General features: G+C 36.1%; 1 protein-coding gene across 9 annotated transcripts; it reads right to left on the bottom strand.

Annotated features, from left to right (window-relative positions):
* Positions 1–1,499: 1,499 nt before the first annotated feature.
* On the bottom strand, positions 1,500–24,881 carry LOC140828606 (uncharacterized). 9 transcript variants are annotated; one of them, XM_073191566.1, is made up of 5 exons: positions 24,731–24,881; positions 22,528–22,677; positions 22,348–22,431; positions 17,783–17,907; positions 17,218–17,317 (listed from the first exon to the last, which is right to left on the bottom strand). In XM_073191566.1, exons 1-5 carry the CDS (start codon positions 24,788–24,790, stop codon positions 17,278–17,280), a joined length of 459 nt encoding a protein of 152 aa, XP_073047667.1. In that variant the 5' UTR covers positions 24,791–24,881; the 3' UTR covers positions 17,218–17,277. The 9 variants fall into 9 exon arrangements, 6 of the variants coding, with proteins under 6 accessions (XP_073047646.1, XP_073047667.1, XP_073047671.1 ...); XM_073191545.1 differs by lacking the exon at positions 22,528–22,677 and adding an exon at positions 1,500–1,993 and having other exon boundaries at positions 17,097–17,907; positions 24,731–24,880; XM_073191570.1 differs by having other exon boundaries at positions 17,218–17,907; positions 22,558–22,677.
* Positions 24,882–27,064: the final 2,183 nt, after the last annotated feature.

Raw genomic sequence — 27,064 nt, forward strand, 5'->3', positions numbered from 1 at the left:
GTATGGGTGTAGATCTTGGTTGGCCTATGGCCCTCAGCCACGGTTCATACCCTACCACTGGAGGTCTAGATCGTGTCATGGTCAATCAAATGACCACCGGAGCGATCCGTGAAAGCAAAACAAGAACAAGAGTCCGACGTGCAGAATTTGTTCTCGGGTAGGAACTTTCGGTTGGTTGCTGGAATGAGGCGAATTGTGGCTGGCTTAGGGCCCTTAGCCATGGTTCACATCATTCCTTGGGATGTTGGTAAGAGTCTCTGGTCGGTGGTTCAAGCCCCAATGGCCGGTAGTCTCGAAAACGACGCAACAAAAGAGAGACACAGCTGATGTAATTTTCTTGACAGCAAGCATGTCGCGGTTCAGAGGCGTTGTTCGAGTTCTCGGTTGTCTTTTAGCCCATGGCCTTGGACTGGACAGTTCCTAATCAAGTTAGGAAGGTCATGTTTTTGGCCGTTCGTCATTCGGATCATTTTTGAAGTCGTACGAGAATTTACGGTGCGATGTGCCAAATTGACTCTCGAAAGAGCGTTTCATGTTTTGGCCTCCATTTCACCTAGATTTCGACCCTCATCATTTTAGGAGCATTAGTTCATAATTTTAAGCGTATCTTAATCATGACTATACGTCGGTTCAGTGTTGGTTCGGGTTGGTTCGGAGTCATGATTAAATACGAAGTTGTTAGACGTAATTGTCGCATTTCAAAACTTAATTGCATAGTTTGGTCAAGTATAAGCTATTGCATATTATTCATGGCATATTTAGGTTGCAGCGAGCCTGGGGACGATCCAATTCAGTTGATAAAATGATACAGGATATTTATTTTTGCCGTGCATAAAATAGAAAATACTTATTTTTGAGATTTATGTGATATTGCTTGTGGTCAATTCACTATCATGAGAGCATTATTTTACCCGGTAGCCAGTTATCGGTCAGTTTAGTTTGGTACCACCCGGTCGCCAGTGATCGGACAGTTCAGTTCAGTTTGGTACCCCGGTCGCCAGTGATCGGACAGTTCAGTTCAGTGCAGAGGCCACTTGCGTAGACCACAATCTCAACATAAAATCATTTCATATTATTTTAGTACAGGGATCCAAGGAGCAAACATTTTTACTATGACTTTCAGTTCAGCTATGCACGTAATATAATTGCTCAGTACTAGTTATTTTCAGTATGCCTCATGTCATGAGATTTTATCCCACGCAAATTTTATTATAGCATTTACTCGTTATCTACGATATATGCATGTTGAGTCTTTAGACTCACTAGACTTGATTGTTGTAGGTACTGATGAGCAGGGGGCCGAGGGCGGGGACCAGTGAGCCAGCTTGGGTCGGCAGTAGTGGCACCCGAGGACCTCAGTTTCAGCACTTGCCATTTTTTTTTGCTCAAACATTTTGTTGGATATTTTAAATTGTTATTTTGGCAAGTAATAATTTCTTCCGCCGCTACTTTTAAACATCAGACTTGATTTATCAGTTTATTTTGTGAATTTAGGCATCTTGATTATTTTAAAAAGAAATTTTTTAATTTTTCCGCAAATTTTCAAGCAAGGATTTTCGGGCCTTCACAAGTTTGAACTCAATATATGCGTAGCATGTGAATGATTTAATGGGAAGATCTTTGAAAGAGTTAAAAGTGGGTATATCGACGTCAATTGAATGCGGAAATAATGTATAAAAAATTATTATTTCCACATCATAGTTTGATCAATAATTTGTTCTTTATAAATCATTTCCATGCACTGTTGTTTGTCAAGTTTAGTCGAGAGGGCCTGTACCTTAGCAAGGACAATAAGGTTGAGGGAATTGGGAAACGTGGACACTATCCTCCAAGGGTTGGGGTTTGTTTGCCTCTATCAGTTGCTAATCTATCTTGTAGATGATGTTTCCACCTCATTCCGACCGCAAACTTATGGGGTACATTTTCGTTCAACACCTGACCATCTTGTCCCGGAAAAACCCATCCGACCCGATGATCGATCAATGCTCCACTCCTGATTATATGTGATCAAAATATGCCATAAGCTTTGATATATGTTGCTTTGAAGTTAATTCGTTTGATTTTTTACAAGAAAGCTTTCAATGTATGTTTCTTTATGTTGATATATGTGGAAGAAATATTTTAATTAGGCCCAAAATAAACAAGTCCAAGTCCAAGAAAAAATAATAATAATAATGAGCCCATCAATAATTTAAATTAGTTTGATTAAGTCAAAAACGTGCAAACATGAGGAGTTAGTGGCGCAGATAGAGGAGATCATGAGGGAGTGGAGAGGAACGGTACACAGGCGCTGAGAAGAAAACGACATCGGCAAACACAGAACAGAAAGACACAACTCTCTACACAGAAAACTCGACTCAGCAAAAACTTGCAAAATATTCTCTGCAAAAAATTCAATCTTCAAGCATTAGTTTTTAAGCGTTTCAGTATATTTCTAGCATTCTAGGTCTTGTTATTTTAGATTTCAGCCACTCAATTTATTATATTTTTAATGTTTTGATGAATTACTACAGTTTTTATAAATTCAAAATTATGTGAGGGGTTTATTTCCATCAATTTCCAATAGTTTTCTTCGTTTTTGCTTTCTACTTGTTTTAGGAGACTAGAACTGACGGTCGAATTTAGAATTCACGTCGCTTGAATATTTAGAAGTTAGATTTTTATCATTTTCACACAAATCGGTGCGACTTCACACCTGGCACGACCGTAAATATCAACATTGTGCAAACAATTTTTGGCACGCCCGGTGGGACCATCACTATACTGCCAAGAAGAAAAGAAAACGCCAGTCAATGGGATGGAGAGTCTCAACCAAGCTAGGAAGAGGTTCACGCTCCACTGACAGAGCAGCCGGCCGCTGAAGAGCCAACCAGGGAGTTGGATTTGCATCCAAGTAATGTTCCAGAGGTGTATGCTCATATTTCAAACCGTTTGATTGAAGAATTGACTGCGATGAAACTTGAAGAAATATCACAAGCACTGTCCAAGGCTGTGTCTGATTGCTTGAGGATAGTATTGGGTACCAGTCAACCAATAAAGAGAAGAACATAAGTGAAAAAGAAGGGAACCAAGGAAGCAACCTAGTCCAGGGAAGCAACCAAGTCCAGGGAAGCAACCAGGTCCCTAAATTTGACCAGGGAGTAGGAAACTCAAGGGCTCACAATCCTCGATGCCCAGAGTTCACTTACCAAGTCGGCCATAAAGAAGTTACACACCACCTCACCGGAGAGAAGAGACCTTAGGGGGGATAGCCCAGCCATATTCACGTGTTCATGGAGTGGGGAGCTCGAAACAACCAGTTACTCAAGTGTACAGCGTGGCAAACCCTCTGTACCAACCAGGAGCTTATGATGATATATCACACATGGATTATCCAGGAGTAGATGGAGGCTTCCCAGGAGGTAATGTGGGTTTAAATGCAGGGTTTCAAGCTCGGGGGGCAAACTATTATCACCATCCACTCCCCGAAAGAAATGCAGCAATGATCGATCCTGATATGGTGAGGGAAATTGTTAAAGAGCTGTATGGGCCGACTTTGAGACAGATAGGCTGCCCAGAGTTTCACAATCCATATCCAGACTAAATAGACGTGAATAACCCGTACCCAAGGGGTTATAGAGTTCATGATTTCAGTTTATTCTCCAGGGAGGATGGCCAGTCCAGCATGAAACACATAGCCAGGTTTACCATCCAATGCGGAGAATTGGACAACCTGGAGAACTTCAACAATTTAAAGTTGCGGCTATTCCCGAATTCTCTCACAGACACTGCATTTGCGTGGTATGCCTCAATCCCCAGAAATTCAGTGATGAATTGGCAAGAGATGGAAAGACAATTTCTTCACATCCAATTCTATAGGACAGAGCCAGAAGTGTGTATTGCCGATTTATCCAGAGTAACCCAAAAGAAAGGAGAATATGTAGAGTCTTTTATCGACATGTTCAAAAAGATGAAGAATAGGTGTAAGGTGTTCCTACCTGAGACCGAGTTCGTGAAGATAGCACAAAAAGGGCTGGATTTTGAATTAAGGAAGAAATTCCAAGGTATGGAGTTCATGGATTTCTTTGAGCTGACTGCCAAAGTGGCTGAATACGAAGAACTGTTGCGGGAAGAGTCGTACAAAAAGAGAACTGCTATGGGTTATTATTATCAGGAGGTGGAAGATGTGGCATTGGCAGAAATTCGATCAGCTGGTTCTTGCACAGTTCCCCTGTTAAAAAAGAAGCCGACAGAACATGAAAAAAAGAACAACTCCCAACTCCCCAAATATTCTTGTTGGACGTTCAGGAACATTTTGCAGGTCAGAATTAACAAGGGATTCGTGTAGTTCCCTAATAAAAAAGAGTCTACGGAGGTGGACAGTATCCTTGGTTAATGTGAATGTAACAGATTTGATGGATCTTGTCAATGAGAAAAGAAGCATATCATTTGCAGTGAAAGACCAAATAATCAAGAAATGCTGGATCCCGAAGGGTCAATTGTTTGAAGCTCATGGAAGGCATAGTGTTGATCGAGTAAGAACAGTTCAGCAACATTTCCCAAGAAATGTTGGTGGTGAATCCGCGGCCTATCGACCGAGGAACCAACATTTCTTTGAGAGACTAGTGCATTAAAATCAAGGGTTCAGAGGGGAATCATCTCGTGAGCAGTACCAAAGATACTCCGATGGGAGAAAAATATGTAGATTTGAGTCACGAAGGGTGGAAACCAGGAAAGTATCAGCTGATCAAGGCAGAGAGAGGCATGCATATGAAATCTCAAAAGGAAAAATGATTGAGAGCAGGAGAGCAAGGCCCAGGTACGTCCATCCAGCTAGAGGTGAGTTCAGTGAGTCTTGGAGAGTGGCCCAGCACAAAAATTTCCCTAGGCCACCGACTAGGACTCAAAAGAGACGACTGTTGAGAGAAAGAGCTATTGCAAGAAGAGAAGAGTCAGCTAAATCGAGAAAGGAACCCACAATTGATATTCCAGCCACCAGGGATCAGGTAGGGAGTAAGACCAAGTTTGGAAGATCTGCTGAGGTAAGTTAGTAGACAATGATGATGATTTGTTAAGTGAGGAGGATGATCAAAGAGAAAAAACAATCAATTTTTGCGTTGGAGAGTTTCACATCACTGTGGATTGTGCCACAGGACTAGTGATACTATCAAAGAAATTTAAAACGATGGAAGAAGAGAATGAGGAGTTGATGCCCAAGGAATCAGCGCAAAAGGAAGAGCATGCAGATTAACTCCCTGAGGGGAGTTCAAGAGTGATTATAAAGGAAGATCACCCAAATAAGCCTAAACAAGTGATACTTGAGAAGCCTACGCGGGCCATGACCAAGCACATAAGGCCGTTGTACATCAAAGCACACGTGAATGGGAAGCCAGTGTCTAGGGTTTTGATTGACAATGGTTCAGCTGTGAATGTTTCCCAGTGAGAATGTTAAAAAGTCTGGGCAAAACTGAAGAGGACTTGATCCCTATAGAAGTTTCGGGTTGCTGCATTTACAGGGGAAACCACCAAGACCATTGGGGTATTCCCCGCTAATGTTACTGTATGGATCATGTCGTCTTTATGTGCAATTTTCGTGGTGAACTCCTCCGCCAACTTCCAAGCGTTTTTAGGCAGAGATTGGATCCATGCAAACCAGTGCATCCCATCCTCAATGCACCAATTGTTGTTATTTTGGAAAGGAGATGATGTGGAGGTGGTAGAAGCGGACGGACAGCCCTTTCAAAAAAGTACAAGTGCAGTCGATGCTAGATATTACAATGGGGATTTTAGGCTCATCAAAATTCGTAGCAATAGTAAGAAAGAAAATCCACTGTACATGCAAACACCAACTCCAAGCTCGGTGTTGGAAAGAAACCTCAAGCCTACTGTTATCGTGCCGCCTAGGCCGATAATTCAGCCGCTAATTGAGGAGGTTGATGATTGAGTTGAACCGAAAAGAAAAGGTGGTAGCTGCAACCTCTATATGGAAGGCGCATGTGCAGCAAGTACTGAACAAATTAGAGGAAGAGGAAGCATGAGACACCTATGGAACTCAGGGCGTCCAAGAAGAAGAATACGAAGAGGATGAACTCCAAGTTGATGAATTGTTGATGGCGCCATCTCAAATAGAAGATGGCCAACACGAAGTACAAAACCCATTGCAAGAGATTAACTTGGGGGAGCTTGAGAATCCAAAAGTAGTGTATATAATTAAGCTACTGGAAAAGCAGTTGAAGCAAGACTTGATCAGCATTGTTTTGCATGGAGTTAAAATGACATGCCAGGGTTGGACCGAAAATTGGTCGAACACCGACTTCCACTCAAAGAAGGTTTCAAACCATTTCAACAGTCATCTCGTCGCATGTCAAAAGAAATCGAGTTGAAAGTGAAAAAAGAAGTTGAGAAATTGTAGGAAAAGTTTATAAAACCAATCAGATATACCGAATGGCTTTCGAACATTGTGCCGGTCATGAAAAAGAATGGCAAGGTCAGAATATGTGTAGAACCCGTAAATTGGACTGCGTATAAACCATGCATAATTCTAGTATTTAAAATTAAAATGATTTTTATTGAATGAGTATTTAAATTCTTTTCTTTAAATTTATTTATTTTACGTAATAGTTTAATTGTTATCTTTTCAGTTAAATAAGTGAGGCCGGACTGAAGATGGAGTATTGAGATAAGTTAATAAAGACTTATTTAAGATGTGGTAATTTAGCATGTTAGTAAATATATTTTTAAAAATTTGACATGCATGCAAGTTATTAAACTTCTTTAGTATTTTATTTAATTGTTTTTAAAACATTAAATGCATGTTTATTTAATTAATTTACGTTTAATTATTTTTATGCATTTTAGGCATAATTCATGCATGATAGAATTTATTCCATGAAATTTTAAAAGTTAACGCATTAGGGTTTCTAGGTGCATTTCACGCTCGAACGAGGACCGGAGACCGGAGAATTTTAAGGAAAATTATTTTATTACACGATTTATTTTTATAAATTTATTTAAAGCATTTTTAAGTGTATTTTTCGAAAATGGGAATTTTTGGGTATTTGAAACCGCAGGATTTTAAATTTTTTAACGGTACGCAAATTTTATCGAATCAGAAGACTTTTTGAGGGTTCGGCTAATATTGTTTAGAACATTTCCAACACGAAATATTTTTCGTGAGTATGGTTGGATTTAATGTGCCTACTTTTAAGTTTATTGGGCTTAAATATTTTTTTTAAACTCTTAAATGACAATTTAGGGCCCATTATCTATTAATCAACAATTTTATTAATACCCTAAACTAAACCTAAAGCTACCCTACACATTAAATCAGCCGACACCCCTCTCCAACCACTCCATTATCTTCATTTCAGCATCTCCCTTCAGCAACCCATCGGCCATAGCATTTCCATTTCAAGAAAATTCTCCGGCGCTCTTCCGTTACGCGGTTCTTCAAAGTTTCATTCATATACATCAAAGGCATGCCATGTACTTTCATTTCTGCTTCATACATGCTAAATACTTGCTGATTTATGTGTTATTTGCATAGATATTTCGATCCAACACATAGCATGGTAAGGTTTCGGTTTTGTTCAAATCTTTGCATTTCTCTTTACCAACTAATTTTTCTTAGTATGTTGTGCAAGGGGCTGCGGGTTTTGGTTGTTAAGGGGATGAATATGGTGTCATGATGTTGTTTTGGAGATTGAATTCGTTGCTGATGGTTATAGGATGAAGGGCCGAGAAGTGGTGTTCTTGGGTGAGTGGGTTTCGAGAGGTATGGTGAAAGGTATCTTAGACTCGGCTGAAAAGGGGGCTGAACCAAAACCAGGTGTTGTCCATGAGGTGCAACCGAGGCCCAGGAGAAGCCCCAATGCAGCTGGCCACGAGTGGAAGAGGGTTCCCTAGGATAGAAGCCATCGCGTCTTATACGAGGCGTGGCTGTGTGTTTGCATTGGTTCGAGAGGTACACTTCGCTGAGGCTGGGGCCGTGAGTCCAGTGGGTTCAGAGGGGTCCTAGATTGGTCTAAGAAAGGTTGGTTGGTGGATGGAACCATAGGTTTTGGCGTAGGGACGATAGGAGCTTGTTGGTCACGGCAAGGGTTAATTGGTTGATGTTGATGGCTTGCTGGAATTTCCAGCAGCTGTTCAAGGTCTTATTCGAAGGTCTAAGGGGGCTGGCTTAGTGGTTTTAGAGCCTTTTAGATGTTCATTAAGTGTGGTAAAAAGTTGGGGGAAATTTTGGTTAAGTTTCGAGTCGATTCGGGTTAAAACCGGGACTCCGGTCCAAGTTTTAAAACGAATCGGTTAAGTTGTGAATTTGGCTCGAGTTTACGTCTAGGGAAGCTTTTAATAATGTTTTGGGACATTTTAAGGAGTTTTCATAGCTAGATCAGTGAACTTAAAAATCTAAGGTACACTGAATATGTGTTGGGAAAGATAGCCAAGTTAAATAACTTTTCGTACAGCAGAAGCGTTGATTCTTTTCCCTTCAGCGATAATATCGGATCAAAATATTTTCACGATATCAACAATGATGAAGAAAACGACACAATGATTTTTACGTGGAAAACCCAAATTAGGGATAAACCACGAGACCGAAGTCCAAGAAAAGAAATCTCCACTATATCAATAATGGGTACAAATCGTTCCTATAACAATAGGAGATAACAACAACTCTCTCTAGAACAACTTAGGGGACACCAAGAACTCCAAGAATAATTATTCTTGGATGACACACACTCAATCTCACTTTCAAAGTGGAACACACACAACTCTAATCACATAGAAAGTTCTTTCTGATGTGGAAGATCGGACATTGTCGCAACCATAGAGCATACTAAAATATGACTAGGCTATACAAGACTCAATTGCTTGTGTTTTTGCTTTTCTTGGGATGGATGAATGAATGCAAATGCATGGCTATTTATAGGAAAAATTTGGGTTTGGTGAAGTGTGAATGATGAATGCATATTCAAAGTTTGGTAGCCTAACTTTGAACCAAACTTTGAAAAAATGGTTTGAACACAAATAAGGCTTGAATTTTCAACAGTTCTCCCCCTAAAGCTTCATTTTGTAGAATCAAATAGATCTGCCAAATTTCTACAGTTTTGCAGCTTTTCTTTGGACAATGACTTCGTAAACATATCAGAACCATTATCATCGATATGTATCTTCTCAAGATGTAACAATTTCTCGTTCCACGCATCTCGGATCCAATGATACCTTACATCAATATGCTCTGACCTTGAGTGTAAACTGGAGTTCTTACTCAGATGAATTGCACTCTAACTATCACAGTAGAGCGTAAATTTGTCTTGTCTCAAGCCTAAATCTAGTAGAAACTTCTTCAGCCATAGTAGTTCTTTACATGCTTCAGTTGTGGCTATGTACTCGGCTTCTGTTGTGGACAATGCCACACACTTTTGAAGTTTTGATTGCCATGAGACTGCTCCCCCTGCAAATGTCATCAAGTATCTGGATGTGGACTTTCTAGAATCAACATCACCAGCCATATCTACATCAGTATGACCATCTAACACAGTTTGACTAGTTCCGAATCTCAAACAAAACCTAGAAGTACCTCTCAGATATCGGAATATCCATTTCACTGCTGACCAGTGATCTTTGCCAGGATTCGAGAGAAATCGACTTACCATGCCAACTGCGTGAGCAATGTTAGGTCTCGTACATACCATCGCATACATTAAACTGCCGACCGCTGAAGCATAAGGAACTCTTTCCATTTCTTTCTTTTCTTCCTCACTTGTGGGACATTAAATGGAACTTAGTTTGAAATGACCTGCAAGTGGAGTACCAAAAGCCTTTGCTTTATCCGTTTTGAATCTTTCAAGAACTTTCTCAATGTATTGTTCTTGAGATAACCATAGTTTCTTATTGGCCATATCCCTAGAGATCTTCATTCCAAGAATCTGTTTTGCTGGTCCGAAGTCTTTCATTGCAAAAGACTTGTTAAGCTCCCCCTTAAGCTTCTCTATCTTGCTTGTATCATGACCAATGATCAACATATCATCAACATACCACAATAATATGATGATATCATTCTGATCATATTTCTTAACAAATACACAATGATCAGAATTGGTTCTGTTATACCCATGATTCATCATGAATGTATCAAACTTCTTGTACCACTATCTTGGAGCTTGTTTCAACCCGTACAAACTTTTGTTTAGTCGACACACCATATCCTCTTTTCCTTTAACTATGAATCCTTCAGGTTGCTCCATATATATTTCTTCATCTAGATCACCATTAAGAAATGCAGTCTTAACATCGAGTTGTTCTATTTCCAGATCCATACTAGCTGCAAGTCCCAGAACAACTCTGATAGAGGAAATCTTCACCACTGGTCAAAAAATTTCATCAAAATCAACACCTTTCTTCTGGCTAAAGCCATTCACAACTAGCCTCGCTTTGTACCTCAGCCGTGATTTATTTTCTTCAGCCTTTAACCTGAAAACCCATTTATTTTTGAGTGCTTTCTTACCTTTTGGTAGCTTTACTAAGTTGTAGGTGTGATTTTCATGAAGCGATTGTATCTCTTCTTTCATCGCTTCGATCCACTTATCTTTTTGTGTACTTGATACAGCTTCTTTGAAACTGTCTGGTTTTCCGCCATCAGTGATCATCACATACTCATGTGGGTTGTATCTCGTAGAAGGTATTCTTTGTCTGGTGGACCTTCTGATCTCTGTTTCTGAAGGTGGAGTTGAAGAGTTGTCTTGAGCATCTATTGGCTCAACTATCTCGTCATGCTCAGTTTGTGTTTCTCCCCCGTGATCCTGAATTGTGGAGAAATAAACTGGATCTAAATTTACAGGAATTTCTGAATTGGATGATTGTGATTGTTTGTTGTGTTCCACATCAGAACCAACTTCATCTTGGAAGAATACAACATCTCGGCTTCTAACAATCTTTTGATTCAATGGATCCCATAATCTGTATCCGAACTCTTCATGGCCATAACCCAAATATATACACTTTTTGGATTTGTCATCAAGCTTGGATCTTTAATCTTTTGGTATATGAACAAATGCTTTGCAACCAAACACTCTCAAGTGTTTGTATGAGACATCTTTCCCTGTCCAAACTTTGTTAGGAACATCACCATCTAACGAAGCTGATGGAGAAAGGTTGATCAAATCAATTGTAGTTCTCATAGCTTCGCCCCAAAAGGAATTGGGCAATTTGGAGTGTGATAACATACACTTTATCCTTCCACAATTTGTCATGTTCATTCTTTCAGCTAGACCATTGTGTTGAGGGGTTTTTGGAACACTTTTCTCGAGCTTTATGAGCTTCTCGAGAGCTTATGAGCTTCTCGAGAACAGTAGTAGTACAACCCTTTACAAGAACCTGGCTCTGATACCAACTGTAAAGACCCGTATTTTGTATTCATAATTTTGCGGAATTATTAAAATTTTTCTAAATAAATAAATTACTTGTCCAATTTATAAAATAAACATGTAAATAATTTTAACTTTAAAATAACAGCGGAAGTCAACATTGTATTTCAAACAACAATTTAAAAATAATCCAACATGTTAAAATCGAGTTTGAATGATAAGAGGTGCATAAACTAAATCATGAGGTACTCGGGTTTACTACTGCTGTTATCCACAATATATACATGTTGAGTCTTTAGACTCACTAGACTTAATTGCAGTAGTAAACCCGATGACCTCATGATTTAATTTATGCACCTTTTATCATTCAAACTCGATTTTAACATGTTGGATTATTTTTAAATTGTTTTTGAAATACAATGTTCACTTCCGCGGTTATTTTAAAGTTAAAATTATTTGCATGCTTATTTTATAAATTGGACAAGTAATTTATTTACTTAGAAAAATTTTAATAATTCCGCAAAATTATGAATACGAAATACGGGCCTTTACAACGATAATATGAAAATAAAAGATTTTTGATAGAATATTTAAATACGTTCGGACATGAAACAAATGAGAGTTGTGTGAGCGTAATATTTGAATTTTTTTTATTATTATTATGAATTGTTTTATGTGTCAGAAGGAGAGAGGTGAAAACTTATTTAAGTATTAGGTTTTTTTTATTTACAAAAAAAAATATATGTCTAAATATAAAGAGAACCTTAGAGAACCAAGCAAAAACCTTCCAAGTTATATTTCAAATTAGACAAATTAATTATTAAAAATAATAATGTGTTGTCAACAATAGTGAAAGATGTGGAGAAATCGGGTGAGATTTCTAAAAAAAACAAGAGAAACTAAAATGAAATAAAACTCGAAGTGGAGTTTTTTAATTAAATTAAATATAATAAATATTACAAAAGTTTACTAACATATGACAAATTGTACAAATTTACTTTTGTATAATAATCCGAGGCTCGAATCTCGTCATAACTGGGTTTTCTCACTCCATGAATCGGTTCAAGTGTTTTCTTGTTTATAAAAAAACCTTTTTTAAAAAAATTAAATATTTGAAATCCGCTAAAATTTTTGTTTCACAAATAAATGTATGCAAGATATATCACATCCAAATTTATTTTTTTGTTGTGTCACATTTTGGAAAAGAGCGATAATAAAGACCCGTGATTTTTTTTGACCAAAAGTTTGAAACAATGAAATTGTGTTGGTATGGAAATGGGGCGGGGTTGTCCGTCCCAATCCTCGTTTTAAATCTTCATCGGACTCATTAATTTTTATCTAATTGACCTTAAAATTCTCGTCTTTACCTCATAGACATTAAATCTACATCTTAGTCTTCATTCATGCTTTAAATAATCTAGAAATGGTAACAAGATGGGCCGGATTTGTCATCATTATCTCCGACCTGACGTCAATTAAATCATTATTCTCACCACCTCTTCAAATATATGTTGAATTAACCAAAAAAATCTTCAAATTCACTTTAAAAAAAATATTGATACAACAATCCAATTATGTATATAAATATTAATATTACTCAAACAATATAAACTTTTTTGTAATTCATGCTTTTAATAAATAAAAAAAGATAAACCACATAATTATCATAGAATTTAAATTTTAAAAATTTGAGATTTTTATGTTAATTATTAGAAAAAATCATTATTATTAGTAGTAATGATATTACTAACAGGAGCTTTGAGAAGAGTTCAAGGATGATATTCCTATGAGAATAACATTCTAATATATGTCCTTGATTTACTTCGAAATTTGAAAAATCTTGAAATCCATCTCAAAATTTGAAAAAACTTGAAATCCATCTCATTACGGATTTTCTTCCAAGGAACTCAAACCGAGGAAACTTTTCGTCCCTAAAATTGTGATGTTATAAACATAATGCATATTATCTTTTGGGAATCAAATCACATTTTAAGCTCCGAGTTTTTTTAAAATCTAAATATTTCATTTATCCTTGTTAAAAATATAAACTCATATAGTTTTCATTCTTACAGAAGTATTTCTAATATTGACAAATGTTTTGTCCTTTCCCATTTGTAAGTAAATCTTGCAAAAACTATGTTTTGATTGGTGGTGTTTTGTATATACTCGATTTGAGTGTTACATATATATTAGATATTGATTGCGATTGTTGGATATATACAATAAACTAGATTTGTTTAATTATTTTTTTACCTTTTTCTTTGTATTGTTGATGTATTCAATTGTTGAAATTTAAGTTCGTTTTGATAGTAGACGCATTATCATCTATTTTGACGGTACACATTTCAATATGGTTCCACAAGATTTGATTATTTTTTTTTATATGGAGGGATAAAGTTTGATCACTACATATGTTTATAGGCTATGTCAATAGAAGAACTTGGGGCTGAGATAGCTGCAGGGGAGGCAACGATTACAGAAGTAAAGAGAGCTTCTTGAATCTGGGGAAGGATTTTTTCCTGTTGCACTTGGAACTCTTATATTGAAATCAATACTGATGGAGTTGCCTGAAATTAAAAAACCATTTGTTTTGGATGAACTAGCGAACAAGTTGAAGTCTGAGGTGACAACATTATATGGCATAAATGAGGTTGATTTGACTTGCTTCATCTTCTCAAAAATTTCTTACCAGCACTGAGGAACAAATTAAAAATTTTGGGATTAACACCCAAGATGGACTATTTTATCTTACTTTTTTAGGAATGCCAAGAACGTAAGTATTGACTTGCTTTAAATCTTTTCAATTTTATTGTGCAACACTTTTTATTTTTCATTTCACCATTAGTCTTAATGCACTTATACTTGAGAATTTACAACGGATTAGGTGATAACAAAATAGGTTACTGAGACGTAAAGAAAGACTGGTATGTTTCAGTCTGTTTTCTATAACATTTGGCAAAAAGTACGAGTCCATGTACAAAATTATATTTTCTGTTTCATTGTCTATAAACTCAGCGAAAAGGATCAGCGAGCACCAGCGCCACATGAAAGCTGGTTTACTGTACGTGCGTGGGAGCTAGATCTAGTTATGGGACTACCAACTGTTATCATAAATGTAGACTTTTACTAGTTAATAGTGTTGGTACTTGAGTTTAAGATCTGTTTTACCTGTTACAGGTTGCTGTTTTATTACGGAATTTGCCTCAATTACTTTGCTGAAAGTTGGTGTCCAAAGTTTTAAAATGCATGAATTTGGATGTGTATGACCTAATTTTTCATTTTGATGCATGAAACCTAGAAGTTCAACATTTTGATAATTATATTTATCGGTATGAAACAACTAAATTTTTGTGGTATGAATACCTACAGTGTCTCAATTCAATTTGCGACTTATTAGACGTACAACACTTTTTTGGCCAGTGGAGTTGCTTATTGTTTATAACATGAGGACCCATGTGAAGTAGTTGCTATTGAGATTTTTGCTTGTTTGGGTACGCTGTCTTTATTTCTCTATGGAGATGTATATGAGCTAAGCGGGCCAACTATGAGCCTGAATCAAGCCCAGCTCGATATATACCACAAAAATTTAGTTGTTAATACCGATAAACAGAATTATCAAAATGTTGAAATTCTAGGTTTCATGCATCAACACGCAAAATTGGGTCATACACATCTGAACACCAACTTTCAGCAAAGTAATTGGGGCAAGTTCAGTAATAAAGCAGCAACCTGTAACAGGTAAAATAGATCATGAACTCAAGTACCAGCACTATTAAATAGTAAAAGTCTACATTTATGACAACAGTTGGTAGTCCCATAACTAGATCAAGCTCTCACGCACGTACAATAAACCAGCTGATCTTTTTCACTGAGTTTATAGACAAATGAAACAGAAAATATAATTTCGTACATTGACTCGTACTTTTTGCAAAATGTTATAGAAAACAGACTGAAACATACCAATATTTCTTTACGCCTCAGTAACTTATTTTGTTCCCACCTAATCCATTGTAATTTCTCACGTATACGGGCACTAGGACTAATGGTGGAATGAAAAAAAAAAAGTGTTTCACAATAAAATTGAAAAGATTTAAAGCAAGTCAATACTTAAGTTCTTAGCATTCCTAAAAAAGTAAGATAAAGTAGTCTATCTTGGACCTTAATCCCAAAATTTTTAATTTTCTCCTAAGTGCTGGTAAGAAATTTTTGAAAAGATGGCACTGTCAAATCAATCTCAACCTCATTTATGCCATATAATGTTTTCACCTCAGACTTCAACTTGTTCGCTAGTTCATCCAAAAAAAATGGTTTCTTAAATTCAGGCAACTTCATCAGTATTGATTTCAACATAAGAGTTCCAAGTGAAACAGAAAAAAAAAATCCTTCCTCAGATTCAAAAAGCTCTCTCTTTACTTCTGTAACCCTTGCCTCTCCTACAGCTATCTCAGCCTCAAGTTCTTCTATTGACATAGATTATAAACAAATGTCGTGATGAAACTTTATCCCTCCACATAAAAAAAATCATCAGATCTAGTGGAACCATATTGAAATGTGTACCGTCAAAATAGATGATAATGTGTCTACTATCAAAACGAACTTAAATTTCAACAATTGAATCCATCAACAATACAAAGAAAAAAATAAAAAAATAATTAAACAAATCGAGTTTAATGTATATACCCAACAATCGTAATCAATATCTAACACATAGGTAACACTAGGGGTTAACAAGATTTCGGTTAAATCGAATTAACCGACCGGACCGAGCCAATTCGAAAATTCGGTTCGGTTATTTCGGAAATTCGGTTTTCAAATTAAAAAAAATCGGTTATATCGATTAATTCGGTTCGGTTACGGTTTTCAAAATTTTGAAATCGGTTAACCGAATTAACCGATATAATAAATATTATTATTTAATAATTTTTTTTATTTATCAATTTTTATAAATATTTTAATTTTTAATTTTAAAATCGATATAATATGTATTAATTGTGTTTAAATAAAACTTATACATTTGTGATGTGTGTGATTTTATGTTTTTATGCATTTGTGTAAAGTGTAGAGTTAAAAAAAATTACATATATAATTAAAGTTAAATCACAATTTTTTTTAAAACTAATCGATTAATTCGGTAACCGACCGAATTAACCGATTTTAATTCGGTTCGGTTTTCATCGGTTATGAAAATTAATTCGGTCGATTCGGTTATGGCTAAATATTTCGGTTCGATTCGGTTCGGTTATGGCTAATTCGGTTCGGTCGGTGACCGAATTAACCGAATGATCACCCCTAGGTAACACTCAAATCGAGTATATACAAAACACGGTAAACACCACCAATCAAAGCATACTTTTTGCAATATTAAAATAATACCTATCAGTTGAGAGCCGAGCAAAACACGGACCAAGAAATTAGTTAAAACCATGCATGCTTAACGGGACGATTCGGCGAAACCACTTTGGAACCGGCCCTTTAATCCCGGAATTGGACCCAGTAAGGATGAACCAGCCCCCAAGCACCGCCTCAAATCCATTAGTTAATGGATTGATCCGGTTACCAGTTCCGGAACCGAAACTAGTCCAAAACAATAACTACGAAACTGTTAAGCATGTCTGATTAAAACTATCTTCATTAGTCACATCATTACTAGAAGACATCATTAGTCGTGGAAATTATATTAACAATGAATGCCTTCAGAAACAACTACTAATTAGTTTAATAAACAAAATATGAGCGGAATTAAACGCGTACCTCTAAATTAAGTACAAAACTTCCCTGGCCTCCGATGCCTCTCCTACCTCTCCTGCCTCTGATGCCTATCCTACCTCCCTTGCCTCTGACGCCTCTGCGACCTCCATCTCCATAGTCCCGGCTACCTTCGACTTCTATACCTCCTCCGACGTCTCCTACGCCTTCAACACCACCGTTGTCGTCACCGCCGCCACCTCCGACGCATCCCCAGCCTCCAACGCCTCCCTCACCTCCGAAGCCTCCACCACCTCCGACATCGACGCCGCCTCCCCCATCTCCGCCGCCGACATCTCTCCCACCTACAACGCCTCCATCGTCGTCGCCACCTCCCCCACCTCCCTCACCTCCAATGCCTTCATCGTCGCTGTCACTTTCCCCGCATCCCTCACCTCCAATGTCCTCCATCGTCGTCGTCACTTTCCCCACCTCTACCTCCGATGCCTCCCTCGTCGTTGTTGCCGCCTATGATTTCTCCCTCGCCTCCAACACCTCTATTTTCGATGCTGCATCTAAAGCCTCCTACTCCTCCTCCATCGCTTCCGACGCCTCCCCGGCCTCCATTGCCTCCCATCGTCGTCACCGCCTCCAACACCTCCCCCACCCCCGACGTCTATCATCATCACCGCTGCTCTGCCTCCGATGTCTCCCCCGCCTCTATTGCCTCCGCCGTTGTCGCCGCCTCTGACATCTCCCCCACCTCCGATGCCTCCATTGCCTCCGCCTCCGACGTCTCCCCAACCTCCATTGCCTCCGCCGTCTCCAACATCTCCCCCACCTCTGATGCTTCAATCGTCGTCACTGCCGCCTCCGCCTTTTAAAAAAAAATTAAAAATCTAGCATAACGGAAATATCCAAACATCTTGTATATAATGTATAGGATATAACAAAAAAATCAATCTCTAAGCCTGGCATATAGAAATAATCAAAAAAACGTAACCTAAGATATAGACAATACTGAAACTAACTCAACTGAATCACAGAGTGTATGGATAGTAATATAGAACCTAATACCTATCATTTAAGAACAAAATATACACACACTTAGAACTTTTTTCACTGTAAATGCTTGGTGACCTTATTAGTTAGGGAAAATTATAATAACGATGTTTGCTTTATAAACAACAACTAATTAATAACCGATAGTTTATGTTTGATATAATGGCCACAAAAATGATTTCTAAGTAGTTCAAAATTCATGTAAATTTTATCTCCATCACATTTTGAATTAACAACAAAGTCGACAAAGCAAACAAATACACAAAACATTCCAAAAAATAGTTTGTACATTGCAAATTATTTGATTATCAAGAGTCATAGCAACAGTAAAATACAAGTGAGACACAAACAAGCAACACGTTCCTCAACTAATATACAAAAATGGAAGGAATTGAACCAGGTGATTCAATTTAGAACGCAGTCAACTATTAATCATGCAAGGGAAAAAACTAATATTTTATTGTTCTGGTCCGTCGCCGCAACACCTAACCTAGTCGTTTAGAAACAATAAAGTTAAAACCTTTAAATAAAAAACATAATATGTTTATTAATCAACAAATAACTTTTGTGTCAACCTGAAAAATCAAAGTTTAAACATGTGAGTATTTTGACCTAACATGGTACAAGAAGGAGAAACAAATTGTCTATATACCAAGAATCCCCAACTAATATCTAGCATGAAGGTAGTACCCAAACAACTTGTATCTAGCATATAAAAAAATGCTCAACCAACCGGTACCTAGCATATAGGCAATACCAAAACTAATTCAACCGAACCACAATCTAGATCCCAAATACCTATCATTTCAGAGTTAAAAAGAAATGCACCGAAACTCAAATTAGAACTTTTTTCACTAGTGACATCATTAGTTTAGGAAATTTTTTTATTAATGAGGTTTGCCTTTAGAATATACTACTAATTAGTGTATACTTGATATAACATGCACAAAAAATGACTTCTATGTAGCCTGCTTCAACATAGAAAATTCAAGACAGATCCTATCTAAATCACATTTGGAACTAACAACAAAATAACCAAGGCATATATTTGACATTAATTATAAATTTATTTTTTTTTTTGCAAGATTCACTTGCACAATGGGCAAAACATTTGCCATTATTCGAAATATTTCAATAAAAGAGAAAATTATGAAAATTAATAGTTTAACAAGGTACTAAACAGAAGATAGATGATAGTATGTATAGTGCCACAAAATAATATGTATAGTTTGAAAAAAAATACACCAAACAGACAGTAAATAAATTGTAAATTTCAAATTATATGCTTGCAAGATTAACAATGACAATAAAATATTAGGGACATGTAAACTAGCAACACATTCCTAGACTGATGAACAAAAAATTAGAGAAATTAAACTCGGCATTTCAATTTGGAAAGCAGAGCTGAATTTATCATGCAAGAAAAAAATACAACTATTCAATTGTTTAGAACTAAATAGAAACAATCTTATCTCCATCATAGTTGAATTAACAACAAAGACGACAAAGCAAACAAATACACCAAACATTCCAAAAATAGTTTGAGTATCAAGATAACGTCAATAAAATATACCATTAAGAAAAACCTTGGCTCTGATACCACTATTGATGTACCGACTTTTCGCACCTTGATTGGTGTATCAGTTTTTCACACCCAAGGCACAGCGGAAGAATTAAATTTTTAGTTTCGACACTTGAAACTTTTTTTAGGTGTCGTATATTATTCAAGCATCCATAGGGTGTTTAAATTGATACATGTGTGTTTTAAACACTGGACTCCAAACCAATCCGAGAATAGCAGAGATGACCCTTCTTGTAAATCCCTTCGAACGGATCTCCTTTTCTCTTGATCGTCTAATCAAGTGCACGATCGGAGACTGGATTCCTTGTTTGGATTGCTCTAGAAATCGTAAATAGTTTCGCGTTGAGAGTAGAACCCCAAATTTCAGAAATCCGGAGTCGGTACAACGTCGGTAGGACACGATGATGATGGAAGCTCGTGGTCGAAATTTTTGTTCAAGTTTTTTTCAAGAGGGCCGAGAATTGTTGGTAGGGAGGAGGATGAATTTTGTGTTGTATATTAATGTCATATGTTATCAACCTTTGATAACATATTTACTAAATACGCAAGTTCTATGTTACTAGGATTCCTAATTCTGGTATCATTAGGACTCACAATTTTTATTAATTAAAATTCTCATAATATTGTTGTTGTTGTTGTTGTTATATAATATATTAATCAACTTTTGATAATACATGATATATTTATTTTACATACACGTTCTTATATCTTCATATAAAATATATGTGTACATATCTTAATACATCTACATATATACAATTAATATATGATAAGACACATTAATTTAATTAATTTCTTTAATATTATTTAATTAATTCTAGATCTCTCTATAAAAAATTTTGAGAATTCCGTACTTATTAGTAGTCATTAATACTAGTACTATTATTTAATTAGTAAATTTCAAATTCACTAAATAAATAATTGTGAACTCATTATAATCTTGATCGACGATCCAACAGCGCGGATGTGTCAAGGATACAAATTTTGTTCATATAATGAAAATTGAAATTTTCGAAGATTAAAATTTTCACAGTCCATATTTGTCATCTGCCAGTTTTATGAACTCCTTCACTTAAACAAGTAGTTCCACTCTCATTCCTCAATTAGCAATTAAGCTTTCATTTCTTTCATCATATGGAATCAACTTATAAATTTTTTATAAGCATTCTGTTTGATCTTCATCAAACTACAGTAGCCAAATTCAACTCCTTGAACTTTGACTATCTCAACGAGAACACAGAATCCGATACTTGTGTGACTTTCAATGGTTCAGGGATACATCTAGCTGTGTTCATATATTCATACGATTCAAAATAACATTTATTATTACTAGAGTTTACCCTAATTAACTATATTCTTTTCATCAACTAGTTGATCAAGAATGTCAGAACTCATTTCTGTTTGCACCCATCGAATCATGGTAAGAGCATCTAGTAGCATCGCCCCATGATCCCCTAGGTGATACGATTATTCATACACGAAAAGAAAACGTACTCTAAAAACGGATTCACGCCCTCGATTCGATGAAATAAAGAACGTTTAGGTTGTCCCGATATTTTTGAAACAAGCAACAATTTGTGATATTCATCTCTAAACTACGAAAACATAGCAACAAATATTCACGAAGATAACAATTGATTTCAAACAAACGTTCAAAGAACTCGTCTTTGACAATCTTAGTGAAGACAATCGACAAACTACACAAATATTAAATCTTTGATAAGTTTGATTTTTGGTTGTACAAAGCAAAGCTTTGAAAATCTTGAAAGAAAACTCAAAGAAATATATTCAATCTTCAATAATTGTGTATCTAAAAGTTACAACTTTTGTTTATCATTGACTCCATTCATTTATGTTTTTCATTACAAAACAAAAGATATATTAACCTGATGACATACTTCATTCATTTGATTTCCATGTTCCGGAAATACTCCACTGACTATCATCCATAAAACTTATGCATTCCTCGTTATATTTCATTATTTATTACGGTACTATTCTCATTTTAGTAATTAAATCTTCCTATGGTTAAACTCATTTTTTCTCCTTGAAGGAATTCACAAATGTCTATATAAGGGTTTAATTCAGTCTTTCAACCTCATTGACCTCAGATTTACACGTTTATTTCTGGGTGCTTAATGAAGATAACTCTTTTAGCAAAACATGCCCAACATAGATGATAGATCACATTTGGGTAGATTAGGTTACAAAAACTTTTAATATCAAACTCAGAATATAACCACACCTCACCCAGTCATATACTTGAGATGACTTGACCAGGTTGAAATAAAAATTTAAAACATACAGCAAACTTTCAGAAAATAAGATGCAAAATGATAAATACATGCAACGCTATTCTATATTCTTTTTTGACTCTATGCTGGCATGAGACCAAAGAGACATTCATGAAAACTTCCGCGCAGCAGCTCTGACGAACATTTTAAAGCCACACTGAAACATGAGGAAGATCTTCTATGACCAAACTTAAGCCGTAAGATATATTTAATCTATACTGCCTTTTTTCAGGTTTTTGCAAGAGTCAAAAAGAGAATAAAGAGAGTGTATTAGAGAATGTCCATCTGACCAACAAACATAACTGCAACCAAATGATATAAAACCTTAGAAATGAAATTGATATGGGGATAAAAGACAGTCTAGGAAAAGCTGTAGTACCTGTATGTCGGGAATTCCAGAACCCGTAGCCAACAGAACTACAAGATGAAATCCCTTCATCAAGAAATTGCGATACCACTTTCTCTGAAACATGAGATGATCCTCTGATTAGACTTTAACTACACACTAGCAATTCATACCAGATAGATTTAACCACGTCATAATACAAAATACAATTACACAGCCAAAAGAATCAACTGTTGCCAGAACCTTCTCCTCAAGGTGAGCACGAGACCCAAAAGCAGCAATTGGGACATCTGAAATTCTCATCGTTGAATCGCTAGCTCTAGAGCCTCCAAACTTGCGCTCCTCCGTAGCAAGTGTGAGAATCTGACGAGGAAACCATCTATTATGTAATTTTCCCTAATCAAAAGCCTGCCGAGTGATGGGTTTGAAGACCACTAACTATAAGCCAAAAGACACATGAAGACGATCGGAAGTTGATTTCCAGTGAAATTCGGAAGGACGAAGACAAAAGTACCACCGTTAGAAAACAAAAATAAGTAAGAGGTTTGAATGGAATGCTTAGGGAATGGGACAATACCCATGAGGCCCCAAAACCTTCTAGTCAAAATTACGACAAGACAATTGGTACGGGAACCAAACTATCCCTCAAAATCGAAATTACATACCACACACAAATTATAACATTTTGTGTAAGAACCAACCTTCCCGATCGTGAAAATGGCCACCAAGCTGATTTTCTAGTTTCTCAAGGTCACTCGCTTTAGTTGCCTCATCAGCATCGAGCATTAATATAGTTCACCACGTGAGTGGAGCACGCCCTATTTGGAAATGCTTTCCAAGAGCATTATGAACATATTTTTCAGAATTGACTCACTTTTCTTATTGCTTCACACTTACCATGGTTCCTTCCAAGAAAGACTACACTTATATTGTCAATGGTGTACCTCTTCACATGATCAAAAAGCTACTCTTCTGGTGCCATCAGCACTTTCATCATCAACAATCACCACCTATTCAAGTATTCATTGATTGGTAAGTTCCATTTTACAAAGAACCCATTTCTCTATAATCAGCATATAAAATAGCATGACGCATCTCTCCCACATGGGCACACATGAACCAGGCTGAGAGTATCTGCTGCTTTGACGTATTTCACAAACATGGAAGTTAGTTCTAGCTAGTACCAAAAAACCCTCTCTAAAACAATAACAACTTCAATAGAGAGGAATGGCAATCAAGAATTATTAGACAATAGTCAAAGTTTCAACACAAGCTTAGAGAGCTCTCATCACTTGATTATTGACAAGGAGCACAAAACTAGGCATTTATGATCGTTACTGTTGTCACTTAAATGAAACTAAGCTCAGTTGGGAGCAACAAGTGACATAAGTCTATGTCAATATGCCTCCAAACTTCATCAACTCCAATGGTTAGAACTGAAATTCGTGTCTTCGGAACAATATATTCATCACCACACATACATACCACTTTATACTTCATGGAAGACTCAACAAATGCTAAACCACAATTCCAATATAGTCCCGTTAGATTGGAGAAAGGAGGAAGAATGGTCCACTGCTTTGTCAAGGGATTAGTAACATAAAGATTAGGAAGTTCACTGACTTCACTATCATCAGAGTTCACCACTAAACCATTGCAGCTAGACCTTACCAGACCGTAGACCCAACAGTCAAACTTACATATCTCGAGACAACCTCGTCGCATCTCCACATAAATCCCATTGCACGGCGAAAGCCGCTCCTGGATTATAACTCCACCAGTTGAATTTCTAATATGGTGCTGGATGAAATTTGGGGGACAGATGACAAGGATCCATTCTCTGCAAACATGCCTCACGACATCATGTAAAAGTTCAGCTGGAATATGTAAAAGAAATTGGAAAACTATCTCTCGAGGAAGATGTCTGGTATTTCTCTTCCTCACACACATCTTGCAACAGTGCAAAATGTAAGGGTTGATGGACATCTGCGTATTTATGCAGAAGAATCATAACTGAAAATTATCCTCAAATTGAACCAAAGAATAACCGGAAAGCTGGATACACATTGTCACATATACAAGTAAATATCGATGAAATTGGACAAAAATTTAGACTCCTTTTCCTGAAGTAACACAGTTTCGTTTTCCTTCCCTGATTTTCGAAAGTAAAGCAAAGTAGGTTGTCAATTGAGAAATTTTTCCGTGAAAACAATTCCTTTCAGAGAGTAAATATAAAATTTGCACAAAAAGATTTACGCATTTGGCTAGAAAAAGCTCAATGTAGCATCAGCAAGACGAGGAAAAACAAGCTATAATCTCGGTAATTGCACAAAAAGATTCAAACTTCAAGCAAGTTAAAGCTCCGTTTTGTAGTAAAAGAAGGCCAAACGCATTCGGGAGAAAATAAATCTATTACCGCAGTCTTTCGTTCGTCCGCAACGGCCAGCACAGCTCCTGATTTCCTCTTCCAAACCATGGGGGCGGCGGCGGTGGGGTTCACGGCAGAGTGTTTGAAACCTAGAACGTGTACACGGTTTCCGGTTACATATTTTTATATCAGTTTGAATTTATATATATATATGTTTTATGCGAAAGGATTGAAAAATAATAATTGAATATTTGAATGTCAAAGTTATAAATATTGAAAATTAGTGTGTGATAATGTATGTAATGATATATTTATATTTGAATTATTTTCAAAGAAATTTTATAAATAGGTTTCTCAATTTGTGAAAAAAATCACAATTGAGTAGAGAGAAAATTTTATAAAGTGTGTACTTTAATATATTTTGTGAGTTTGAGATTTTTACTTTTTACCGTAAATTTTTACTTTTAATACATTATCAGTACGATACTCGAAAATTCGGTTCTCCATAGTTTTCCAAGCTTCCAAACACAAGAAAAAAGTAACAATATTCAAAAGTAAGAATATTTATTTTACTGTTTATTTATTTTTATTGTGTATATATTAATAACGCGATGTGATTATTTTACTATATATATATTTTTATTGCGTTATAAATAATTATATATATTTGTATAATGTCACAGTATTATATAAAAAGAGTCTCTGACACCTCATTATAATATTGTGATGTGATATACGTAATTATTTAAATAGATTCACAATATATACATCATATTATTACCATAAAATTTACATATACATACATTTATTTTTTTAATATTTTATAACGGTCATAAACGGCTAGTTTTTACCCTATAAATATGATTTTACAAACACATTTAATCACTCCAAACTTACTCTTGCACCCTAAAAATTTTCTTCATCCATATTTCCGAAGAAGAAAAGGATGGCTCTTTCAAGGATATTATAATTATTTTGATTATTATACTTACTAGTATTGTATTTATCGGAGAATATATGTCTCGTGTTTTTCTTTATTTTTAAGAATGCTTGTATTTATAATTTATATGTTACTTTTTATTGTCATATTAATAGAACTTAACTAATAAAATGCATTGTTATTTTTCTAGTACCACCATGTCAAATTTGGCAAAGCTCGAATTTGTTGCGCTCGACATTACAGGAAAAAGTTATATGCCATGGACTCTCGATATAAAAATGCATATTGAGTCTTTGGGTCTAAGCGAGATTATTAAAAAAATGGTATCTCTTCATCACAAAAAAAAAAAAAAAAGCAAAAGCTATAATATTTTTGTGTCGACATCGTGATAAACGTTTAAAATGTGAATATCTCATCGAAAAAGATCACATGGCTTTGTGGAAATGATTAAAAGAAAGATTTGAACATATCTCATCGACGATGTATCGAATCTCGCAATTAAAATTTTGTGGACATGAGGTTACGGAATCGGAAATGCTTGAAAAAATATTTTCCACTTTTCATGCATCAAATATAACTCTGCGACAACAATAAAAAGTGTGTGGATTTGTGAGATATTCTGAACTTATCTTATGTTTTATTGTGGCGGAAAAGAACAACGAGCTGCTAATGGAAATCATCAGTCCCGACTCACTCGATCAAAAACATTTACTTCGTAAAAATGAATTTAAACCTGGAAACTAAAATCAAATTCAGAGACAAGGTTTTGTTCGAGGTCGAGGTTGTGTTCATGGTCATGGACGTAGACGTGGACGTGGACGTGGTCGTGGTAGTGGTCACGGCCGTGGTTTTGAAAACAATCGAGACAGTTACTTCTATAACTCATCTCAAAAGGGCGTCACGAACAACCCACTGAAAAGGCATCATGAAAATATGAGTGTTAATGAAAATCACTGAAAACGATTTGAAAGTTCTTGGTTTAGATGCGGCACTCCAAGGCATTGGTCTCGTATTTGTCGAGCCCCCGAGCACCTTTGTAAGTTCTATAAAGAATCGATAAAGGGGAAGAAAAAGAGACCAATTTCACTGAACGCAGTGACCGTTTGAGTGATTCAACACATTTTAATGCTGCGTATTTTCTGAATGATTTATCTGAAAATGATCAATATATTGGTGGCATACAAATGTAAAACATTTTATTTTTCATGTGCTCATATGTTAATGTTTTATTGTATAATTATGATATGCATTTTATTATATATGTATTTTCAGTAATTTTTTTCATTGCATATTTTTTTTGAAATTCAAATATGGAAAATGCTATGAACAAAGCTAAACAGGGAAATAATCACATGGAAGTTTGCATACCTGATAGTGGTACAACGCATACTATTCTCCGAGATAAAAGATATTTCTTTGAACTAAAACCAACAAATTACAAT

This window comes from Primulina eburnea, chromosome 1 (assembly GCF_022965805.1).
Source record: "Primulina eburnea isolate SZY01 chromosome 1, ASM2296580v1, whole genome shotgun sequence".
In the NCBI taxonomy this organism is placed as follows: domain Eukaryota; kingdom Viridiplantae; phylum Streptophyta; class Magnoliopsida; order Lamiales; family Gesneriaceae; genus Primulina; species Primulina eburnea.

What these genes read in the sequence shown, in the direction of transcription:
- LOC140828606 (XM_073191545.1), bottom strand. Translation starts at nt 17,501, where the DNA reads ATGGAGGACATTGGAGGTGAGGGATGCGGGGAAAGTGACAGCGACGAT. An exon ending in GTTTTGTACTTAATTTAGAG is followed by an intron (nt 1,994 to 17,096) that starts GTACGCGTTTAA and finishes ACATATAATCAG; the next exon opens with GAGTGGAGCATTGATCGATC.